The 22,349-nt window shown below is 38.3% G+C and overlaps 1 protein-coding gene across 3 annotated transcripts in view; it reads left to right on the top strand.

Moving 5' to 3' along the window:
- The window catches only part of DNAI4 (dynein axonemal intermediate chain 4), a 96,977-nt gene that overhangs the window by 47,061 nt on the left and 27,567 nt on the right, over window positions 1-22,349 (top strand). For 2 of the 3 annotated variants that reach the window (XM_051857654.2, XM_008265088.4), the window contains exons 8-13: window positions 1,674-1,868; window positions 3,961-4,169; window positions 17,814-17,900; window positions 19,129-19,280; window positions 21,349-21,506; window positions 21,781-21,902. In XM_051857654.2, the coding sequence (XP_051713614.2) occupies window positions 1,674-1,868; window positions 3,961-4,169; window positions 17,814-17,900; window positions 19,129-19,280; window positions 21,349-21,506; window positions 21,781-21,902 (923 nt within the window). The remainder of the gene's footprint in view (window positions 1-1,673; window positions 1,869-3,960; window positions 4,170-17,813; window positions 17,901-19,128; window positions 19,281-21,348; window positions 21,507-21,780; window positions 21,903-22,349) is intronic. The other variant, XM_017346207.3, reaches the window with a different exon arrangement.

The raw sequence follows: 22,349 nt of genomic DNA on the forward strand, positions 1-22,349 counted from the left end.
GATAATCTGATTGAGTACAATGTAATCACATGGGTACTTAAAAGCAGAGCACTTTTCTCAATTATAGTCTGGCAGAGAGGTGCAATTACAGAAGGAGGTGAGAGAGTTTCAATGTTGCTATCTTTGAAGATGGTGAAGAGACTATGAGTGGCTTCCAGAAGCTGGAAATACCAAGGAAACAAATTATCTCTAGAGTCCTCAGAACGGGGCATAACCCTGTCAACTTGGTTTTAATTCAGTGATGCCTGTGTCAGTCCTATCATCTGAAAATTTTTTTTATAAATTATTATTATTTTTTAAAGATTTATTTATTTACTTGAAAGTCAGAGTTACACGGAGAGAAGGAGAGGCAGACAGAGAGAGAGGTCTTCCATCCACTGGTTCACTCCCCAGATGGCTACAACAGCCAGAGTTACATCGATGTGAAGCTAAGAGCCAGGAGCTTTCTCTGGGTCTCCAGTGCGGGTGCAGGGGCCCAAGGACTTGGGCCATCTTCTACCACTTTCACAGGCCATACCAGAGAGCTGGATCAGAAGTGGAGCAGCTGGGATGCAAACTGGTGCCCATATGGGAAGCCGGGACTGCAGGCGGCAGCTTTACCTGCTATGCCACAGTGCTGGCCGCTCATCTGCAAAATTACAAGATCATATATTTGCATTGTTTTTAAGCTGCTTTAATTTATTATAGCAGCAATAGAAAACTAATACAGTGGTGTAGTATCCTTATAAAACAGTCATCAAATCAGACCTTTGAAGATAATCTTATTTAAATTTTAATAAGAAATAATAGAGATACTGTTATGATTTGAATGTGTTATCCAAAGATCATGTATTGGAAACTTAACACTGAAAATCATATGTCGATGGTGCTCAGAGGTGGGACCTTGGGGAGGTTTAGATGAGGTCATGGGAGTGGATCCCCTGTGATGGGATTAGTGGCCTTCCGAGAAGAAAAGAGAGACTACTTGCCTTATCCGTGTCTTTGGTCATTTTGATGCCTTTTACTATATTATGACACAGCAAGAAAGCCTCACTGGATGAGGCATCTTGAACTTGGTCTTATCAGCCTTCAGAACTGTAAGGAAAAAGTTTCTTTTTTAAAGAAAAAGCTCCTAGCTCCTGGCTTTGGACCTGGTGCCCATATGGGATGCCGGCACTGCAGGCGGTGGTTTTAACCTTTATGCCACAGCACTGGCCCCAGCAGTATTTTTTTTTTTATGATTAAAAATAGAAATGACAGGGGGCTGATGTTGTGGCACAGTGTGTTTAACCGTTGCCTGCAACACCACCATCCCATATGGGCGCCTGTTCTAGTCCCAGCTGCTCCACTTCTAATCTAGCTCCCTGCTAATGTGTCTGAGGAAGCAGTGGAAGATGGAACAAGAACTTGGACCCCTACAACCCATGTGGGAAACCTCGATGAAGCTCCTGGTTCCTGGCTTCAGCTTTGCCTTATCCTGGCTGTTGTGGTCATTTGGGGAGTGAAACAGCATATGGAAGATACCTCTCTCTATGTGTCTCTCTTGTTCACCCTCTCTGTAATATTACCTTTCAAAAAATAAATAAATTTTTTAAAAAATAGAAATGGCAGAATGTCATTTTTACATTTTAGAAGGTGTGTGAATCATCTGAAGTTATTTAGATATTTTATTACCTCACATTTATATTTTATAGATAGTGAAGCTAGCTCTCTAATGGATATAGAAAATGTAATTCTGGCTAAAGTCCATGAAGATGAGGAGGACCACTCAGAAGCAATATTAAAATCTGACAAGTTTCACCAGGACTTATTTTATATGGAACGAGTAGTAATGGAAAATATATTTCAGCCAAAACTTGCAGCTTATCGTCAGCTTCCTATTTTTAAAGGTATTTTTTTTTAAAATCATGCTTAGACAAACTCAAATAATTATAATGCATTTCTAAATGTAATTTACAGAATGGGTTGTTGTTTATCAGGGGATGTATTTCTATGTTTCAGCACTAAACATTTGAGTGGCCGTAGAGTCAGGACTAGGGAGCTCTCAGAACATTGACCCTTGGACTCAAACCTTCATAAGTGTCCATGGCTCTTTTTTTTTCTCTCTTGTCCCTACATTCACTTAGTTAACATACATTTATAGTGTCTCATATTCAATCCCCCTTTTGCATTGCCATTGACACATCCCAGGTTCTGGCTTATATTGGTAATACATGTGCTGTCACATGATAGGAAGTAAAACCTACTAAAATTCAGAGCACTTCTACTTTAGTGAAATCCCTAGCATCTAATAGTGTGGGGCATGTAACCATATCCTATCTAAAGAAAGGAAAAGTTGCTGCATCTGGCTCCCCTACAACCAAGAAAGAAGCATAATGGTTAGTGGGCCTATAAGGAGTTTGGAGAGAAAGCATTCCTCATAGGGGTGTTTTATTTCAGTCCATTTACCGAGCGTCTGACAAACTTTTAGCTTTGCAAAGGGCTCAAAACAGGAGTAGGCTATGCAACAGGTCCAGGATGCTGTGCAAGCTGCTCTACCACTTGGGCCATATGTTCCAGAGGATCCAATGGAATTTGAGGTGTCAGTGGCAGACAGCAATGCGTCTAGAGTCTTTGGCAGGCCTTTAGGATTCTAGAGCAAGACTCTGTCATTATATATAGAAACCTCTTCTCTTGAGAGACAGCTTTGGCCCACTACTGGGCCTTAGTAGAAACTTTATACTTGACCGTGGACCACCAAGTTACCATGTGACCTGAGATGCTTATCATGAACTAGATATTATGTTACCCACAAATCCATGGAATTTGGCATATAGCAGGATTCCATCATTGAATGGAAAAGGTATATATATCTACACACATATACACACATACACCTTGAAGGCACAAGTAAGTTGCATGATGAGGTAGCCCAAATGCCTGTGATTCAGACTCCTGTTAACATTGCCTTTTCTCTCCCAGCCTGCAGCTCTGGCATCATGGGTTATTGTAAATCAAAAGCAATAGCACAGTTTTGGAGGGATTTCAGAGACTAATGCCAATGCCAACAACTTGAAATATGCAGGATGTTGATTCCCACCACATCTTCTATTCAACTCCTATTTGGCTTTTACAGAAAACAGATGGATCTTCAAGAATGACAGTGGATTATGACAAACTTAACTATAGTGACGCCAACCACAACTGCTGTTTCATATGAGGTTTCATTGCCTGAGCAGATTAACACGTCTCCCTTGTACCTGGTGTATAACTATTGATAAGGCAAATGCTTTTTCCTTCCAACTACTGTTGGTAATTAATTAATTAGGTAAAACAAACAAAAAACACCAGAAGCCATTTGTTTTCAGCTGAGCAGGCCAGCAATATACTGTCACTACCTTACCTCAGGAATATATTAGTTCTTCAAACCTATGTCATAATTTATTCCTTCAGGGATCTTTCCCTTTAACAAGACATCAAACTGGCCTGTTATATTGATGATGTTATGCTAATTGGACCCAGAAAAAAAGTAGATTGGCAAGACATTTGCATGTCAGAGGGTAGGAAACAAATCTTATAAAATACTAGGGGACTTATAGTTTAGTGAAATAGCTAAGTGTCCTGTGGTTTGCGCTATGTTGAGATATACCTTCAAGGGTGAAGATTAAGATATTGCATCTGGCCCCTTTTACAACCAAAAAAGAGGCCCAGAGTCTAGTGAGTTTCTTTATATGTTGGAAGCAACATATTCCACATTTGAGCGTGCTACTATCACTCATTTACCAGATCACTCAAAAAAGCTGCTATCTTTGAGCAGAACCTGAAATTACAGACATAACAGATTCAGGCAGCCACTCAAGGTGCCCAGTCACTTTGGCCATATGGTCCAGTAGATCCAGTGGGGCTTGAAGTGGCAATCAGGGATGAAAATGCTGCTTGGAACCTTTAGCACACCCCTGTACGTATAATGGACAAGACCTTTTTTATCTGGTTTACTTTTAGAACCTGAACCTGAACATCTTAGAGATATTTTAGCAGGTGAAAAGCATGAAGAGGTAGAAGAAGATGTTAAAAAGGAGGAGGAAGAAGAAATAGAAATAAGTGCAGCACAATCAACAATACCAGCCAATTTGGAACGACTTTGGTCTTTTTCTTGTGACTTAACCAAAGGCCTGAATGTGAGCAGCCTTGCCTGGAATAAAACAAATCCAGTAAGTTATCAAACATTTTAATAAGTCCATCTCTAGCATTTAAGGGTAACTGCCGAGTTTTAATAGTAAAGTTTTTTTTGTCCCCCTCTGATATGGGGCAAGAAATTTAAATTGACAAAAACCATTTGTTTGAATGCCCCTAAAACAAATTCATGTTTCAAAAAAGAGAAAATATGAATAGTTGCAAAAATAATACTTTTCTACTTTAATATAAAGACATTACCATTTTTACTTTAGAAGCTATACTTGGAATATGGCAGTCTCTGACTCTCAGATATTGAGAAATGAAGTAGAAGATGTTACAGGGTTGATTTTTTTTTTTTTTGACAGGCAGAGTGGACAGTGAGAGAGAGAGAGACAGAGAGGTCTTCCTTTTCCGTCGGTTCACCCCCCAATGGCCGCTCTGCGCCGATCCGAAGCTAGGAGCCTGGTGCCTCTCCTGGTCTCCCATGCGGGTGCAAGGCCCAAGGACTTGGGCCATCCTCCACTGCATTCCCGGGCCATAGCAGAGAGCTGGATTGGAAGAGGGGCAACTGGGACAGAACCGGCGCCCCGACCAGGATTAGAACCCGGTGTGCCGGCGCCACAGGCGGAGGATTAGCCTATTGAGCTGCAGCACCGGCCACATGGTTGACTTTTAAAACATTTACTAAAACTCACCTACCCAAATTTTGTATTCTCCTCAAAGTAGTCATACTTGAAAGTGTATACTTAATTCAGTGACCTTGCAAATGTGCTAAATATTTTGTAGATTCCTTAAAACACTGTTACTACCAACATTAGCAAATACTTAGACAGTGCTTAGCGTATACCAGGCACTGCTGTTTTACCTGAATTAACACAACAACCCTATGAGTCATGTACCATTATTTCCACCATTATGTTGATGAGGAAACTGAAGCACAGGAAGGATTGCTAACTTGTTCAATGTTCCCCAACTAGTAAGTAAAAAAGCCAGAAATCGGCCGGCGCCATGGCTCAGTAGGCTAATCCTCCGCCTTGCGGTGCCGGCACACCGGGTTCTAGTCCCGGTCAGGGTGCCGGATTCTGTCCCAGTTGCCCCTCTTCCAGGCCAGCTCTCTGCTGTGGCCTGGGAGTGCAGTGGAGGATGGCCCAAGTGCTTGGGCCCTGCACCCGCTTGGGAGACCAGGAAAAGCGCCTGGCTCCCGGCTTCGGATCGGCACAGTGCACAGGCTGCGGCGGCCATTGGAGGGTGAACCAACGGCAAAGGAAGACCTTTCTCTCTGTCTCTCTCTCTCACTGTCCACTCTGCCTGTCAAAAATAAAAAAAAAAAATTTAAAAAAAAGCCAGAAATCATATTCAACTTCTGTCTCCAGAGTTCTTGTTCTTTACTGTACTGCCAAAAATCGTTTTGAGGCAAATGAGGGGAATTGTCCAGCTAGGGAATTGTGTGTTTGCTTGTATAAAAGAAATAATAAAAAAGAAATGAAAAATTTTCTCCTGGGAATTATCAACTGATTCTGAAAGTATTTTCCAGTTAGCAATTCCAAAATCTTCTGGATAATGGCAATACCTTTGGAATAAATATTTCGTGTATTTTAAGGTAGTCAAAAGTAATTTGTTTAAATGTAGTATTGTGTATGTTTAATATTTAGCCTTTAAAGGCTTTATGCCTTTAATGCCACAGGTATAAGTTTCTACATGTAAACATGATACTTGTCATGATTTTTTTTTAGAAAATAGAAAGTTGGGGGCTGGTGTTGTGGCACAGCAAGTTAGGCCACCACTTGTGGCACTGGCATCTTATATCCGAGTGCAGGCTCTATTACCAGCTACTTGGATTCTGATTCAACTTCCTGTTAATTCACCAAGGAAAGTGGCTGAAGATGACCTACATACTTAAATCGCTTTACACGTGTGGGAGACCTATATGGAATTCCTGATTCCTGGCTTCAGCCTGGTCCAGATCTGGCTGTTAGAGCCATTTGGGGAGTGAACCAGTGGAGGGAGATAGCTCTCTCTCTCTGTCTCCCTTTCTCTCTGTTGCTCTGCCTTTCAAATAAATTAAAAAAATATTTTTTTAGAATAGAAAATTTATAGTAATTTTGTTGAAACTTAAATAGCACGTTATTTAATTATGTGTAATATTTTTAGCAAAATAAAGTACTTTTACTATGAATTTATCTTTATAAAACTATATTAGGAAACATAAATAGGATTCGATTAATCTGTAATAATCTATAATAAATATATATCTTTCAAACATTTGAAGTAATAATTTGCTAACATTTTATAAATTAATACATTATAATAAGATTGAATCATGTTGATTGAAATTAAATAAAAGCATATTATAAAATGCATCTATAATATTTATTGATTCATTCTACAAATACTTATTGAACATCCACTCTGTGCCAGGCATTCTGTAGAGGAACTAGAGATAATGTAGTAATTAAGACATACATAGTCTCTGTCCATAGGATAATTTTCTGCATACTTTGATAAGGAAAATGAATGGTTTTGTGGGAACAAGTAAGAGAAACTCTTGCTTGCTTCTTAGAGATGGTAATGCCTATGCCAAGTATAGAAGAGGAGAATAGGGGTTTGTCAATGTCAGGGTGAGAAAGGTATTATGAAGACTATCTTATGATAGAAGCAATTATGGAGAAATGATGTTGGTGTGAAAGTAGGTGATGGTGACAAGAAAATACAATATTTTTAATGTAAAGGAATTCTGATTACATAAAGGAAGCTGTGTTTGATAAATCATTAAATTTTTGTCTATATGTTTTTCCATATGCATTTCTTAAAAGGACCTACTATATCAGTCAGTTTGGACTGCCATAACAAAATATCCTAAGCTGTTTAGTATAACCAACAGAAATTTACATTTCTGTTTTACATTCTGAAGGCTGAGAGGCTCTAGATAAAGATGTTGGCTGATATGGCTCCTGGTAAGAGCTCTCTTCTGAACTTTTCTAGTTGTGTCCTCTAATGGGAGAAAGAGAGAGCGCTCTGGTGTCTCTTCCTTCTTAGATAATGGATTAGGACCCCACCTTAAAGGCCTCATATAACTTCAAGTACTTCCTTAAATACTTATCTCAAAATTCATTCATATTGGATGTTAGGGCTTCAGCATGAATTTTGGGGGTAAAAAACTCAGTCCATGGCATCCCTGCCTTTAACTTAGGTGTCTTTCATTTAACATTTGGAGTGATTGGGTTATCCTCAGGAGCCCATAGATGCAATATCATAATATAATTGTCAAAGATTACCTCAGTCTATAAAAGAACTTGTTAGCAATTGGTTCTTTTTAGATACTTATTTATCAATCTGAAATGAGATACATTATACTAATTTTATTTCTTAGGAAAATGGAGGAATAGAGTAAAAATAGTATACTGGGAGCTGGCACCGTGAAGTAGTATATTAAGCCTCCGCCTGCAGCACTGGCATACCAAATAGGTTCCAGCTCCACTTCCAATACAGCTCCCTGCTAATGGCCTGGGAAAGCAGTGGAAGATGGCCCAAATGCTTGGGCCCCTGTACTCATATGAGACAGCTCCGGCTGTTGTGACCATGGTGGGAGTGAACCAGCAGATAAAAGACTTCTCTCTGTCTCTCCCTCTCTCTGTCTATAACTCTGCCACTCAAATAATTAAATAAATCTTAAAAAACATAGTATACTATGAGGTTCTAAGAAGGCAGAGTAGGGAGGGAGCTTACTGCTATGGTCTAGGAGAGTATAGCTTAAAAAAAGTGGAGAGAGTGCAGTCTTAGGGAAGAGTTAGGGAGAAAACGGCAGAGGAGACTCTATGCAAATTAGAGGGACACAGTGGACCTACGTGGAGGACGTGGATGCCCATGCCTCAGGACTCCAGTATCCAAGAGCTTCTGCAGCAGGGAGGGAGAGGGAGGTGAGACCAGAAGGCAGCAGCCCAAGCCACTGGCAATAAAGCTACAGGAGGAGCCTAGAGGGAACCCAGCATGGAGCCCCATGGGGGACAGTGTACCTACCAAACTAGAGAAGAAAAAAAGGAGAGACACCTTTCTTTCTCCTTGATCACCTTTAATGGTGTCCTGTAACTAGCCAGTAGAGCGGGCATCATCTTGGACATATGTAACAGATGTACCAGCTTGTGTCCATGCCCAGAAATCAGCGAAGTGGAAACTCTTGACTCTGGTGGAGAGAACTAACAGCGAGCTGAATGTTCATGAATGTGGGAGGCTTGTGTTCCAGAACTGTAAAAAAAAAAATGAAGCTATCTGGGGGGACTCACAGTATGGCTGGGACTTTGGGAAGTCACTGTGGGAGACTCAACATGCTCAGGGCTTCCAGGTTACCTGGTACGGGACATTGTTGGGGAATTTGGTGTTGTGGCACAGCAAGTTAGGCCACCACTTGTGGCACTGGCATCTTATATCCGAGTGCAGGCTCTATTACCAGCTACTTGGATTCTGATTCAACTTCCTGTTAATTCACCAAGGAAAGTGGCTGAAGATGACCTACATACTTAAATCGCTTTACACGTGTGGGAGACCTATATGGAATTCCTGATTCCTGGCTTCAGCCTGGTCCAGATCTGGCTGTTAGAGCCATTTGGGGAGTGAACCACTGCACAGATCTTTTGTGTGGTGCTTGGGACAGAGCAGATGAATATTACACCCACTGGGGCTAGTGCTCAGGCACTAGTCTCCTTTAAGGAGAGGAGCTCAGCTCAGCAGAATAAATCTCCCTTCTGATAAAAAAAAAAAAAAAAAAAAACAGATTTACCATGCCAAACCTGGATGTGTCACCTTAGTCATGCCCTTTCACCCTGGAGGACTGAACAAAACTCCCTGACCATACCCACTACAAGCCTCTAGATATTCACTGAAAGCAGACACTCCACATATCTACAAAGGCATAGTACAAAGATAAAAGCTGCCAGAGTGGAAAAAACAAAGAAGAGACTGAGTATCTCCTCAAATGCCAAATAAAAAATGTACCAATTCAAGAAAGAAGAATAAGAAAGACAACATGAAGCTCCAAAAAGAATGTGACACTTCAATACTAGATTGTGAAGATGATGAGAAAGAAGAAATGCCAGAAATGGAGTTAAAAACATTGACCATAAGATTACACAGAAGTAATCAAAAGGAAATACATGAGCTACTGAATTCTGTACATGACATAAAAGCAAATTTCTCCCATGAAATTGAGATCTTAAAGAGAAATAAAAATGAAATTAAGAATGCAATAGAACAAATAAAAAATGCAATGGAAAGCCTCAACAACAGAATTGGTGAAGCAGAAGAAAGAATATCTGTCCTAGAAGATGAAGCACAGGAAATTATACAGTCAAACCAAGAATAAGAAGAGGAAATTAGAAACTAAAAAACACTATTAGGAATCTACAGGATACTATCAAATGACCCAACATATGGGTTCTAGGAGTTCCTGAAGGCTTGGAAAGAGAGAAAAGATTAGAGGGCTTATTAGTGAAATAATAATAGAAAACTTCCCTAATCTGGAGAAAGAAAGGGACATCCAAATACAGGAAGCACATAAAACTCCTAATAGACATGGCCAGAAAAGATCTTCATCAAGACACATTGTGGGGTCAGCGCTGTGGTGCAGTAAGTTAATCCTTTGCCTGCAGTGCCTGCATTCCATATGGGCACCGGTTCTAATCCCAGCTGCTTCTCTTCCAATCTAGCTCTCTGCTATGGCCTGGGAAAGCAGTAGAAGATGGCCCAGGTTTCCTGCAACTGCATGGGAGACTGGGAAGAAGCGCCTGGATCCTGGCTTTGGATCAGCACAGCTCTGGCCATTGCAGCTATTTGGGGAGTGAACCGGTGAATGGAACATGTTTCTCTGTCTCTCCCTCTCACTGTCTATAACTCTACATCTCAAATAAATAAATAAATAAAATCTTCAAAAAAGACACATTGTAATCAAACAATAAGAAAAGATGCTAAAATGTGCACAAGAGAAATGCCAGGTTACTTTCAGAGGATCTCCAATTAGACTCACAGCAGACTTCTCATCAGAAACCCTACAGGCTAGGAGAGAATGTTAAGATATATTCCAAGTTTTAAGAGAAAAGAACTATCATCCCAGAATACTATACCTTGCAAAGCTCTCATTTATGAGGAAAGGTGAAGTAAAGACCTTCCATAACAAACAGAAACTGAATTAGTCCAGCCCTATAGAAGATGCTTCAGGATGTGATACACACAAAAACACAGAAACATGGCCATCACTATGAAAGAACATAAGGGAAGGGAATCTCCCAAGTAAAAGTTCAAAGGAAATTCAAAGTGAAAAAAAATAGGAATACATTTGGAAAAATGGCAGTGCAAAGTTGGTACTTATAAATAGTTACCATGAATGTAATTGGCCTCAATTCTCCAGATAAAAGACACAGACTGGCAGAATGGATTGAAAAACAAAACCCATCTATTTGCTGCCTAAAAGAAATACATCTCACCAACAAAGATGCATGCAGACTGAAAGTGAAAGAGGGAAAAAGATATTCCATGCCAACAGAAACAAAAAAAGAGCTGGTGTAGCCATTTTAATATCAGATAAAATAGACTTTAACATAAAAACTGTTAAAAGAGACAAAAAAAGGAACTTGTAATGATTAAGGGATCAATCCAACAGGATGATGTAACTATTATAAATGTATACACACCTAATTATAGGGAACCTGTCTATTTAAAAGAAATATTAAATTAATGGGGGACTTCAATACCCCACTTTCAAAAATGGACAGGGCCGGCGCCACGGCTCACTAGGCTAATCCTCCGCCTAGCGGCGCCGGCACACCGGGTTCTAGTCCCGGTCGGGGCGCCGGATTCTGTCCCGGTTGCTCCTCTTCCAGGCCAGCTCTCTGCTGTGGCCAGGGAGTGCAGTGGAGGATGGCCCAGGTGCTTGGGCACTGCACCCCATGGGAGACCAGGAAAAGCACCTGGCTCCTGGCTCCTGCCATCGGATCAGCGCGGTGCGCCGGCCGCAGCGCGCCGGCCGCGGCGGCCATTGGAGGGTGAACAACGGCAAAAGGAAGACCTTTCTCTCTGTCTCTCTCTCTCACTGTCCACTCTGCCTGTCAAATAAATAAATAAATAAATAAATTAAAAAAAAATGGACAGATCAACCAGACAGAATATCAACAAGGAAACAGCAGAGTCAGTTGACACTATAGACCAAATGGACCTAACCAATATCTATAGAACTTTTCCTTCTACAGTTGTGGAATATACATTCTTTTCATCAGGGCACAGAACTTTCTCTAGGATTGACTACATGCTAGGCCATTAAGCAAGTCTCAGCAAATTCAAAAAGTCCAAAATCATTCCACACATTTTCTCTAACCACAATGGGATGAAGCTGGAAATCACCAACTCAGGAATTTCTAGAACATATGTAAAGACATGGAGAGTGAGCAACATGTTCCTGAATGAACAGTGGGTCATAGAAAAAAATCAAAAGAGAAATAAAAAAAATTCTGGAAACAAATGAAGTTGACCGTACAGCATATCAAAACCTATGGGATACATAAAAGCAGTGTTAAGAGGAAAGTTTTAGTAATTGGTGCCTACATCAAGAAATTGGATAGGTATCAAATAATGAGCTATCAATTCATCTCAAGGATCTAGAGAAACAACAGCAGACCAAACCCAAACTAGGAGGAAAGAAATATTCAAAATTAGAGAAGAAATCAGCAAAACTGAATCCAAAATAACAATACAAAAGATCAGCAAAACGAAGAGCTGTTTTTTTGAAAAAAAAAAAAAAAAGAAATTGACAAACCATTGGCCCAACTAACCAATAAAAAAAGAGAAGACACAAATCAATATAATTAGATTTGAAAAAGTAAATGTAACAGACACCACAGAAATAAAAAGAATCATCAGAAATTACAAACAGCTGGATGCCAACAAACTGGGAAACGTAGAATAATGGATAGATTCCTGACACATACAACCTACCTAAATTGAGCCATGAAGACACAGGAAACCTAAACAGACACATAACCAAGATAGAAACTGAATCAGTAATATAGGTCCTCCCAACAAAGAAAAGCCCAGCACCAGATGGCTTCACTGCTGAATTCTACCACACATTTAAGGAATAATTACATTTTGTCTAAGGTTATTCAAAACAATTGAAAGGGAGGGAATCCTCCCAAATTCTTTCTATGAAGCCAGCATAACCTTAATTCCTAAACCTGAAAAAGATGCATCAGAGAAAGAGAATTACAGACCAATTTTCCTAATGAACATAGGCACAAAAATCATCAGCAAAATTCAGCAAATTGAATCCAACAACACATCAGAAAGATTATCCACCCAGACCAAGTGGGATTTATCCCTGGCATGCAGTGATGGTTCAACATTCACAAATCAATTGATGTGATACACCACATTAACAAACTGCAGAATAAAAACCATATGATTATCTCAAGCAGAGAAAGCATTTGATAAAATACAACACCATTTCATGATGAGAACTCTAAGTAAATTGGGTATAGAAGGAACATTCTTCAACACAGACAATTTGTAACAAACCCATGACCAGTGTCCTATTGAATGGGGAAAAGTTGGAAACATTCCCACTGAGATCAGGTAACAGACAAGGATGCCCATTCTCACCATTGCTACTCAATATAGTACTGGAAGTTTTAGCCAGAGCATTAGGCAAGAAAAAGAAATTAAAGGGATACAAATTGGAAAGGAAGAAATGAAACTATCCCTGTATACAGATGACATGATTCTGTATATCGGGGATCCAAAGGACTCCACCCAGAGATAATTGGAACTCATAGAAGAGTTTGTTAAAGTAGCAGGATATAAAATCAATGCACAAAAACCAACAACCTTGTAGACACAGACCATGCCAAGGCTGAGACTGAACTTCTAAAATCAATCCTATTCACAATAGCTGCAAAAAAATCAAATACCTTGGAATAAATTTACCCAAGGATATCAAAGATCTCTATGATGAGAATTACAAAACATTAAACAAAGAAATAGAGGGGCCATCACTGTGGTGTAGCAGGTAAAGCCACTACCTGCAGTGCCAACATCCCATATGGGCACCAGTTCAAGTCCTGGCTGCTCCACTTCAAATCCACCTCTCTGCTATGGCTGGAGAAAGCAGTAGAAGATGGGCCAAGTCTTCGACCCCTGCACCCACATGGGAGACCCAGAAGAACCCCCTGGCTCCTGGCTTTGGATCAGTGCAGCTCTGGCCATTGCGGCCAATTGAGGAATGAACCAGCAGATGGAAGACCTCTCTCTCTCTCTCTGCCTCTCCTTCTCTTTCTGTGTAACTCTGACTTTCAAACAAATAAATAAATCTTAAAAAAAGAAATTTAAAAAATGGAAACATTGTCCATGTTCATGGATTGAAAGGATCAATATCATCAAAAATGTCCGTTCTTCTGAAAGCAGTTTACTGATTCAATGTGATACCAATCAAAATACCAGACATTCTCAGCTATAGAAAAAGTGATTCTGAAGTTCATTTGGAAACGTGGGAGACCTTGGGTAGTTGAAGCAATTTTATACAACAAAAACAAAGCTAGAGGCATCACTCACAATAGAAGATTTCAAGACATACTGTGAGGCAATTATAATCAAAACAGCCTGATACTGGTACAAAAACTGATGGATAGACCAATGGAATAGAATAGAATCACATAAAATCAATCCAAGCATCTACACCCAACTTATATTTGACCATGGAGCTAAAACCAATCCCTGGCACAAGAACAGTCTGATCAACAAATGGTGCTGGTAAAACTCGATTTCCACATGTAGAAGTATGAAGCAAGAGCCCTACCTTACACCCTCCACAAAAATACTCTCAAAATGGATTAAAGGCCTAAATGTATGACATGATATTGTCAAATTATTAGATAACATTGGGGAAACCCTACAAGACACTGGTACAGGAAAAGAGTTGGAAAAGACCCCAAAGGTATACGCAGTCAAAGCCAAAATTAACAAATGGATTACATCAAATTGAGAAGTTCCTGTTGTGTAAAAAAGAGGTAACCAACAAAATGGGAGAAATTATTTGCAAACTATACAACTGATAAGGGATTAATATACAGAATCTACAAAGAGATCAAAAAACTCCGCAACAACAAAACAAACAGTGCAGTTAAGAGATGGGCAAAGAACTTACACAGACATTTTTCTCTTTTATTAACTTTTATTTTATTAATATAAATTTCAAAAGTACAGCTTTTGGATTACAGTGGATTTCTCCCCCATAAATTCCCCCTCACCCACAACCCTACTTTATGACCCAACCATCCAACTCCTGGGAATTTACCCAAGGGAAATGAAATCAGTAAATAGAATAGTTATCTGCACCCCCATGTTTATTGCAGCTCAATTCACAATAGCTAAGACATGGAACCAACCTAAATGCCCACCAATGGAAGACTAGATGAATAAATTATGGGATATGTACATTATGGAATACTACACAGCAGTAAAAAAATGAAATTTGGTCATTTGCAACAAAATGAATGAATCTGGAAAACATCATACTTAGTGAAATAAGCCAGTCCCAAAGGGACAAATACCATATGTTCTCCCTGATCTGCATGAATGAAAGCACCTACAACAAAATCTGCACAAGTGAAATTGATACTTCAAGAAGTTATGATTTGAGCTGCCCATGATTTGACTGTCAAGGAACAGTTTTTTTTTTTTCAATTTTTTTTCTTGATACTATTTCTTGGACTTTTTACTTAACAGAGTTAATCATATGTGTATTAAGATAATTGAGGATGGATCTCAGTAAGAAATAAGTGTGGGTCTATGGAAGACAGTTTGGAGATACCTCAGAAATCTGAATATAGCCCTACCATATGACCCAGCCATCACACTCCTTTGAATTTACCCAGGGGGAATTTAATAGGCAAATAAAAGAGCTATCTGCACCTCAATGTTTATTGCAGCTCAATTCACAATAGCTAAGACATGGAATCAACCTAAATGCCCATCAACAGAAGACTGGGTAAAGAAATTATGGGATATGTACTCTATGGAATACTACACAGTGGTAAAAAAAAAAAGACATCTGGTCATTTGCAACAAAATGGAGGAATCTGGAAAACATCATGCTGAGTGATATAAGCCAGTCCTAAAGGGACAAATATCATATGTTCTTCTTGATCTGTGACAACTAACTGAACACCTAAAAGGAAACCTGTAGAAGTGAAACTGACACTATGAGAAGCAATGACTTTATCAGCCCTTGTCCTGACTGTCGAGGGATAGCTTACTATTTTATTCTTTTTAGTATTTTCTACTTCATACCATTGATTGAACTCTTTATTAACATAGATTATTCTCAGGTGTTTATAATAATTGATAGAATTAAAAAGGAGAGAATGATCCAACATGGGAAGCAGGACATACAGCAGACTCATAGAATGACAGATGCCCTAAACAGCACTCTGGCCTCAGAATCAGTCCTTAAGGCATTCAGATCTGGCTAAAAAGCCCATGAGAGCATTTCAGGCATGGCAAGCCAAGACACTCTGGCAAAAATGACATAAATGAAAGATCTCTGTGTGTGAGATCCCGGTGGAAAGAAGGGGCCATCAAAGAAGGAGCTACCTTTGTCTGAAAGGAGGAGAGAACTTCCACTTTGATTATGGCACTGTCTAAATAAGGTCAGAGTTTTTGGACTCAACAGACTTCCATAGCGTTGGCAGCTCATGACAAGAGCCTCAGGTGATCACTGATGTCATAAATAATAGTGTTAATTGTTAAAGCAACAAAAGAAGTCACTGTGCACTTGCTCCCCATGTAGGACCTCTGTCCTTAATGTGTTGTACTATGAGACTTAATGGCAAAATTAGTTTTCAAACAGTTCTTTATACTTTGTGTGTCTGTGTGGGTGTACACTGTTAAAATCTTTACTTAGTATAGAGTTGATCTTCTGTATATAAAGATAATTAAAAATGAATCTTAGTGAAGATCGGACTGGGGGAGGGAATAGGAGGTGGGATGGTTTGGGGGTGGAAGGGTGGGTATGGGGGGGAAGAATAGCTATAAACTGAAAATTGTACTTATGAAATTTATATTTATTAAATAAAAGTTTCTATAAAAAAGAGAGAGAAAGGCAAATGAACATTTAAAAACAGAAATAAGTGTGGGAATAAGAGAGGGAGGAGGAAGTTTGTAACTGTAAAGCTGTATAGTTGTGCATACATTCCTAAGGACTAACTTCCAAGGGTACTTTTTTTAAAATTTTTTTTTTTATTTGAAAGACAGAGTTACAGAGGGGTAGAGACAGAGAGAGAGAGAGGTCTTCCATCCACTGGTTCACTCCCCAGATGGCCACAATGGCCGGAGCTGCGCTGATCCGAAGCCAGGAGCCAGGAGCTTCTTCTGGATCTCCCAAATGGGTGCAGGGACCCAAGGACTTGGGCCATCTTCTACTGCTATCCCAGGCCATAACAGAGAGCTGGATCAAAAGAGGAGCAGCTGGGACTAGAACCGGCACCCATACAGGATGCCGGAGCTTCAGGCCAGGGCTTTAACCCACTGTGCCACAGCACCGGCCCCCTAAGGGTACATTTAAAAAACTTGTCATGGGACCTCAAACCCCAGCTGAGTGATAAAAATGTCATCTTAAGTATTAAAGTGATCATATTAAGTGTTAAAGTGAACATATAGATAATATTAAGTGTTAAAATGACCATATAAATAGGATCAAGTGTGGGGTAATTATAGTAGATAGAATTAAAAGGAGAGAATGTTCCAACAGGGGAAGCAGTCCACACAGCAGACTCATAGAATTACAATTGCTTTAAGTAACACTCTGACCTCAGAATCAGCCCTTAAGGCTTTCTGATCTGACTGAAAAGACCATGAGCGCATTTCAGGCATGGAAAGCCAAGACATTGCTGCAAAAAGAATTGGTCATTCATTCTACATGAAGGATCTCTGTGAGTGAGATCCAAATGGAAAGAAGTGGCCATCGAAGGATGTACTTTTCTCTAAGGGGAGGAGAGACCTTGTACGTTGCTTATGGCCTTGTCTAAATACTGCCAGAGTTTTTGCATTCAAAAGGCTTCCATAGCCTAGGCAGTTCATATCAAGAGCCTTGGGTGGTCACTGACATCATACATAAGAGTGTTAGTTGTTAAATTAACAAGAGTCACTGTGTACTAACTTCCCATGCAGGACCTCTGTTCTCAATGAGTTGTATTATGAGAGTTAAATTTTATACTTGTTCTCAAACAGTTCTTTTTGTGTGTGTGTATGTGTGTGCAAATTGTTGAAATCTTTTCTTAGTATAGAGTTGGTCTTCTATGTACAAAGTTAATTGAAAATTAATCTTAATGGAGAATGGGACCGGGAAGAGGAAGGGGGGGGGAATGGGAGTGTGGGTGGGAGGGTAGCTATGGTGGGAAGAATAACTATATTCTTAAAGTTGTACATATGAGATCTGTATTCCTATAAATTTAATTAATTAATGAATTTTTTAAAAAGCTTTTAGAAAAATAAAACAAACAAACAAAATAGTACACTGGTAGTTTTCCCTTTCAGCTAAAATGTACTGCCACTAGTTTTATCACAACCCACTAATAAGTGTCTTTATACATGTGCAGTATTTTTGTACCATGTTCTCTTATTTTAAATGTGCTTTTTTTTTTTAGGATCTTTTGGCTATTGGTTATGGGCACTTTGGATTTAAAGAACAAAAAAGAGGATTGGCTTGCTGCTGGTCAATAAAGAATCCTATGGTAACCCAAACCAGAATAAGAATGATTTTTACTTGATGAAATGTTGACAAAATTCTTAGGAAGTATGCAATTTTATGTAATAATTAAACAAAGTCAAGAAAATTTGATCAATCAAGACTTTTCTTCTTTTTTTTGTTGGTTAAAATCCATAGCAATCACAATTTGTTCTTGTTGACATAAGGTAAAGGGAATTCATTCAATAAATATTTATTGAACACCTACTATTGTTGTCAGATGTGATAAAACGGAGTTGAACCATTATTGATTCTCTGATAATTTTAAAGAAAAATGAATCTGTGAAGTGAAAATTCTTTGAAAATTATTTATTTTCATGCTTAACTGTTTTTAAATAGCTGAATAGCGCTTTATCCTTGTCAGCTGACCTCTGCTCTCCTCACTAGATGTAAAATAGATTAATATGACCTTCTTACTGCCATAAATTTTTAAAGAGAATGACTAAGAATCATAACAATATTTTTTGTTTTTTGCTAAATTGAGCTAGTCAGTCTGTTACTGTAAAGTTTTACATTTAGTTTTAATTCAAAATTGCAATGTGAAGTGTAATACATAGAGAAAGGCCAGAAATAGCTAATAAAAATGATTGAAGTTTTTAAAAATAGCCCCAGTCTGTTAGGAACCTGATTTTATATAGCACAAAGAAATTTTAAATGTAGAAGGATTGATATAGGATTTATAATTAGTAGCCTATCTTCTTTACCTTGTAGGTGGTTAGAAACAAGAAAAGATTTGGTTTAGACTTCATGAAGTTATAGAACAGTGTAGCTTAGAGAATATTGAAACTTTTGTTATTCATTATTTAGAAATGATTAAATAGCCCAAGGCATCTAAAACAAATAGTGAACAATAGGAATATATGCTAAATGGTTGGTTTGTATCTCATTACTTATTTCCAAAAGAAGGTAGATATTTGATAATCATATTCATATTAATCATGTTGAAATATTACCAAAATATTATAATTATTTTAGAAGTCCATGATGTATTTCTTAAAGTTATTGTGTGCTGAGGATTCATGGTTTCATCAAAGTAAAAGAAATGAATAATTGAGGTTTGGTTTTTGTCTATACTGGAAGACAGAAGGACAGGAGTAACTGCATGTATACTAATTCTCAAGTTCTCACTGCCACCAGACTAGTCTCCATTACCATTGTACCTTACCCTACTGTATTCTACAAAAACAAGTTTAAAATATAATTTTTTTATTCAGTGGCCAGAACGTGTTTATCAGAGTCCATGTGGAGTTACAGCTGTGGATTTTTCAATTGGAGCACCAAATCTTTTAGCAGTTGGCCTTCACAATGGTACAATTTTAATTTATAATGTGCAGAGCAACAGTAGCACTGCAGTTCTGGATAGTAGGTGAGAATCCAACAATCAGATAAACATGTAACATATGTTTTTACTGGAAACTTTATTCTAATATTTGGTTCCTAGTGATACTTGTTATTTTATAGAGAAGAACACCATTATTTGTAAAATGTTTACTAATTATTCATATGTCATTCCAGCTAAAATACTGTATCCTAATATCTTCATCATTTTCTCTGCCCAACTCCCCAGCAGTCTTCCTTCATCTTGACAGTTTATGTTTTGGTATCACCTATTCCAGGACAAATTCCTTTCTTTTGTGCATTCTGTACATTACCATAGCACAAATCACACTATATGTAAATTATTCATATATTTATAATTTGTTTCTACACACACACACACACACACACACACACGATTAATCTTCTTGAGGTGATATAAGCTCCTTAAGAGTAATGATTGAATCTTCCTTACTTTTGTAGTCTAAGTATGTTGCACATTATTGAGTATGTTACAGGAATACAATGTAAATGAGTTACATTGAGAAAACCAAAAAGTGAAAGGTGAAAGATATTCAGATTGGTTAAGATTTTGAAGTAGATCAAATACTCATGAAGTGAAAATAAGGTAATATATTTGTATCAGTGTTTAAACTTAGTTACAACTGAAAATAGTTATTAAATCAGGGGTTCTTAAACTTTGAAATTGTCTACATAATTTTGAAATCTCAATTCCTTTTGCTTGTTTCTGGACAAAAGTTCAGAATTTTTACCACATAATCAAAGATATCTATGATTTTTAAGTGTTCATAAATATTATATTTGAGTGTCTGCATGAAAAAATCAAGAGAAACAGTACTAGGAACAGAGAAACCATTAAAACCATTAAAGAGTCAGTAATCTAGGGAGTGTATTTTTTAAATTAATACGAAGAGAACACATTTTATGTATTTCATATATACAATTTAAGCACATAATAATACTTCCCACATCACTCTTCCCTACTCCTTCCTTTTGATAACATACTTTCAATTTACTTTATAATAACAGGATTAATCCTCCACTAAATAAAAAAATTCAACAAGTAGAAAGTAGTAAGGCCATTTTTCTACAGGAGTATAGATGAGGCTATAAACAATAATCAAATTTTAAGATGCCAATTTCATTCATATACATTACCTTTTTTGTACTCTATATTATTTACAATAAATCAGAGAGAACATGATATTTGCCTTTTTTTTTGGTCTGGCTTATTTCACTAAGCATAGTGCTCTACTGTTTCATTCATTTTGTTGAAAAAGACAGGATTTCATACTTTTCAAAAAAGAAGATACTTATATTAAGCATGTCGAAAATGAAGTGAAAGTTAGTACTTACACACAATTTACACTTTCTTTAAATTAAGAATGAGTGAATGGGGGCCAGTGCTGTGGCATTGCAAGTAATGCCTGCAGTGCTGGCACCCCATATGAGTACTGGTTTGAGTCCTGGCTGCGTCAGTTTCAATCCAGCTCCCTGCTAGTGCATGTGGGAAAGCAATGGAAGATGCCTCAAGTGCTTGGGCCCCTGCACCTATGTGGGAGGCCTGAAGGAAGCTCCTGGCTCCTGGATTCAGGCTGGCCCAACCCTGGCTGTTGAGGTCATTTGGGGAGTGAACCAGCAAATGGAAGATCTCTTTCTCTCTTTCTCTCTCTCTCTCTCCCCCTCACCCTCTCTCTCTCCCTCACCCTCTCTCTCTGTTACTCTGCCTTTCAAAGAAGTACATCTTTCAAAAAGTATGAGTGAATGAATGATAGTAAGAAAAGTAAATTCAGAAGAGAAATAAAATATTTACTCTTGTGTTACTCTTATGATAGCTAAAAATCATTATAGACCAGTAAAATTTTCCTTTTGTAACATAGGGAAAATAGCAATGACCAGTAGGTATCTTTCTTTCAAAGTATTTGAAGTAGACATAGAGTTTTGAACAATGGACTCATCACCAAACTCATAGAACTCATTATCCTTTAGGTAGCTGTCTTTATCACTTATACTCTTATACACTTATACACTTATACTTTAAAAATTCTATAACTAGTACTTGATGATTCTATACTTAGTATTTTCCCCTGTTTCAGTGAATCACCTCAGAAACATTTGGGACCTGTATGGCAACTACAGTGGATAGAACAAGACCGAGGAACAACAGGTGATGACAAAAGAGAAATACTAGTGTCTATATCAGCAGACGGAAGAATCTCCAAATGGGTTATTCGGAAAGGACTGGACTGCCATGGTAAAAGAACTAATCAAATTATATTTCTCTTGTTATACATTGAATTTAAATTTTCTAGTGAACCATGTGTGAAAGGATACATATTTTTGTTTGACCAATAAAAAGAAATCTGGGTTTGGTCATTGTTTTTCAAATATCTAGGTCTTCTGGTATTTGGTATTTGCCAAAGATTCCAGAAATCATAATATTTTTTGCAGAAGGAGCAGACATGATATTTTCAGTGCTTTTTCATGTGGTAAGTACCAAATTACACATGTTTTTTCTTTAAATAAAGATTTGATGAGATTGAGGCGAACTACTTCTGGCAGCAACAAAAGAGGAATAGAAAAGGAAAAGAAAGGAGAAGCCTTGATATCTCGCCAGGCTCCAGGAATGTGTTTTGCTTTTCATCCCAAGGTAAATTATCTCAACCCATTACTTACTACTGCATATAACAGTTTCCCAAGCTTGGAGTGTATTAAGAAAATGTTAGCATGCAAGTTTTGCCTTGTAAGTTTTAAAAAAATACATAGATATAACTAATGTAAATAGAATGGCAGTAGAAGGAAGATAGCTAGCTCACTTGCTCCCCTGCCTCCCATACTCTCCATGTCATTTTGCCTTTAAAATAAATTTTTAAATCTTAAAAAAATTTCTTGGGAAAAGCATTGTGGTATAGTGGGCTAAGCTGCTGCCAGTGACACCAGCATCCCCTGTGGGCACCAGTTCATATCCTGGTTGCTTCACTTCTGATCCAGCTCCCTGCTAATGGCCTGGGAACAGCAGTGGATCATGGTCCAAGTGTTTGGGCCCCTGCACCCACGTGGGAGACCCTGATGAAGCTGCGGCTTCTGCCTAGTCCAT

Source organism: Oryctolagus cuniculus, chromosome 7 (assembly GCF_964237555.1).
Source record: "Oryctolagus cuniculus chromosome 7, mOryCun1.1, whole genome shotgun sequence".
NCBI classification, from domain to species: Eukaryota; Metazoa; Chordata; class Mammalia; order Lagomorpha; family Leporidae; genus Oryctolagus; species Oryctolagus cuniculus.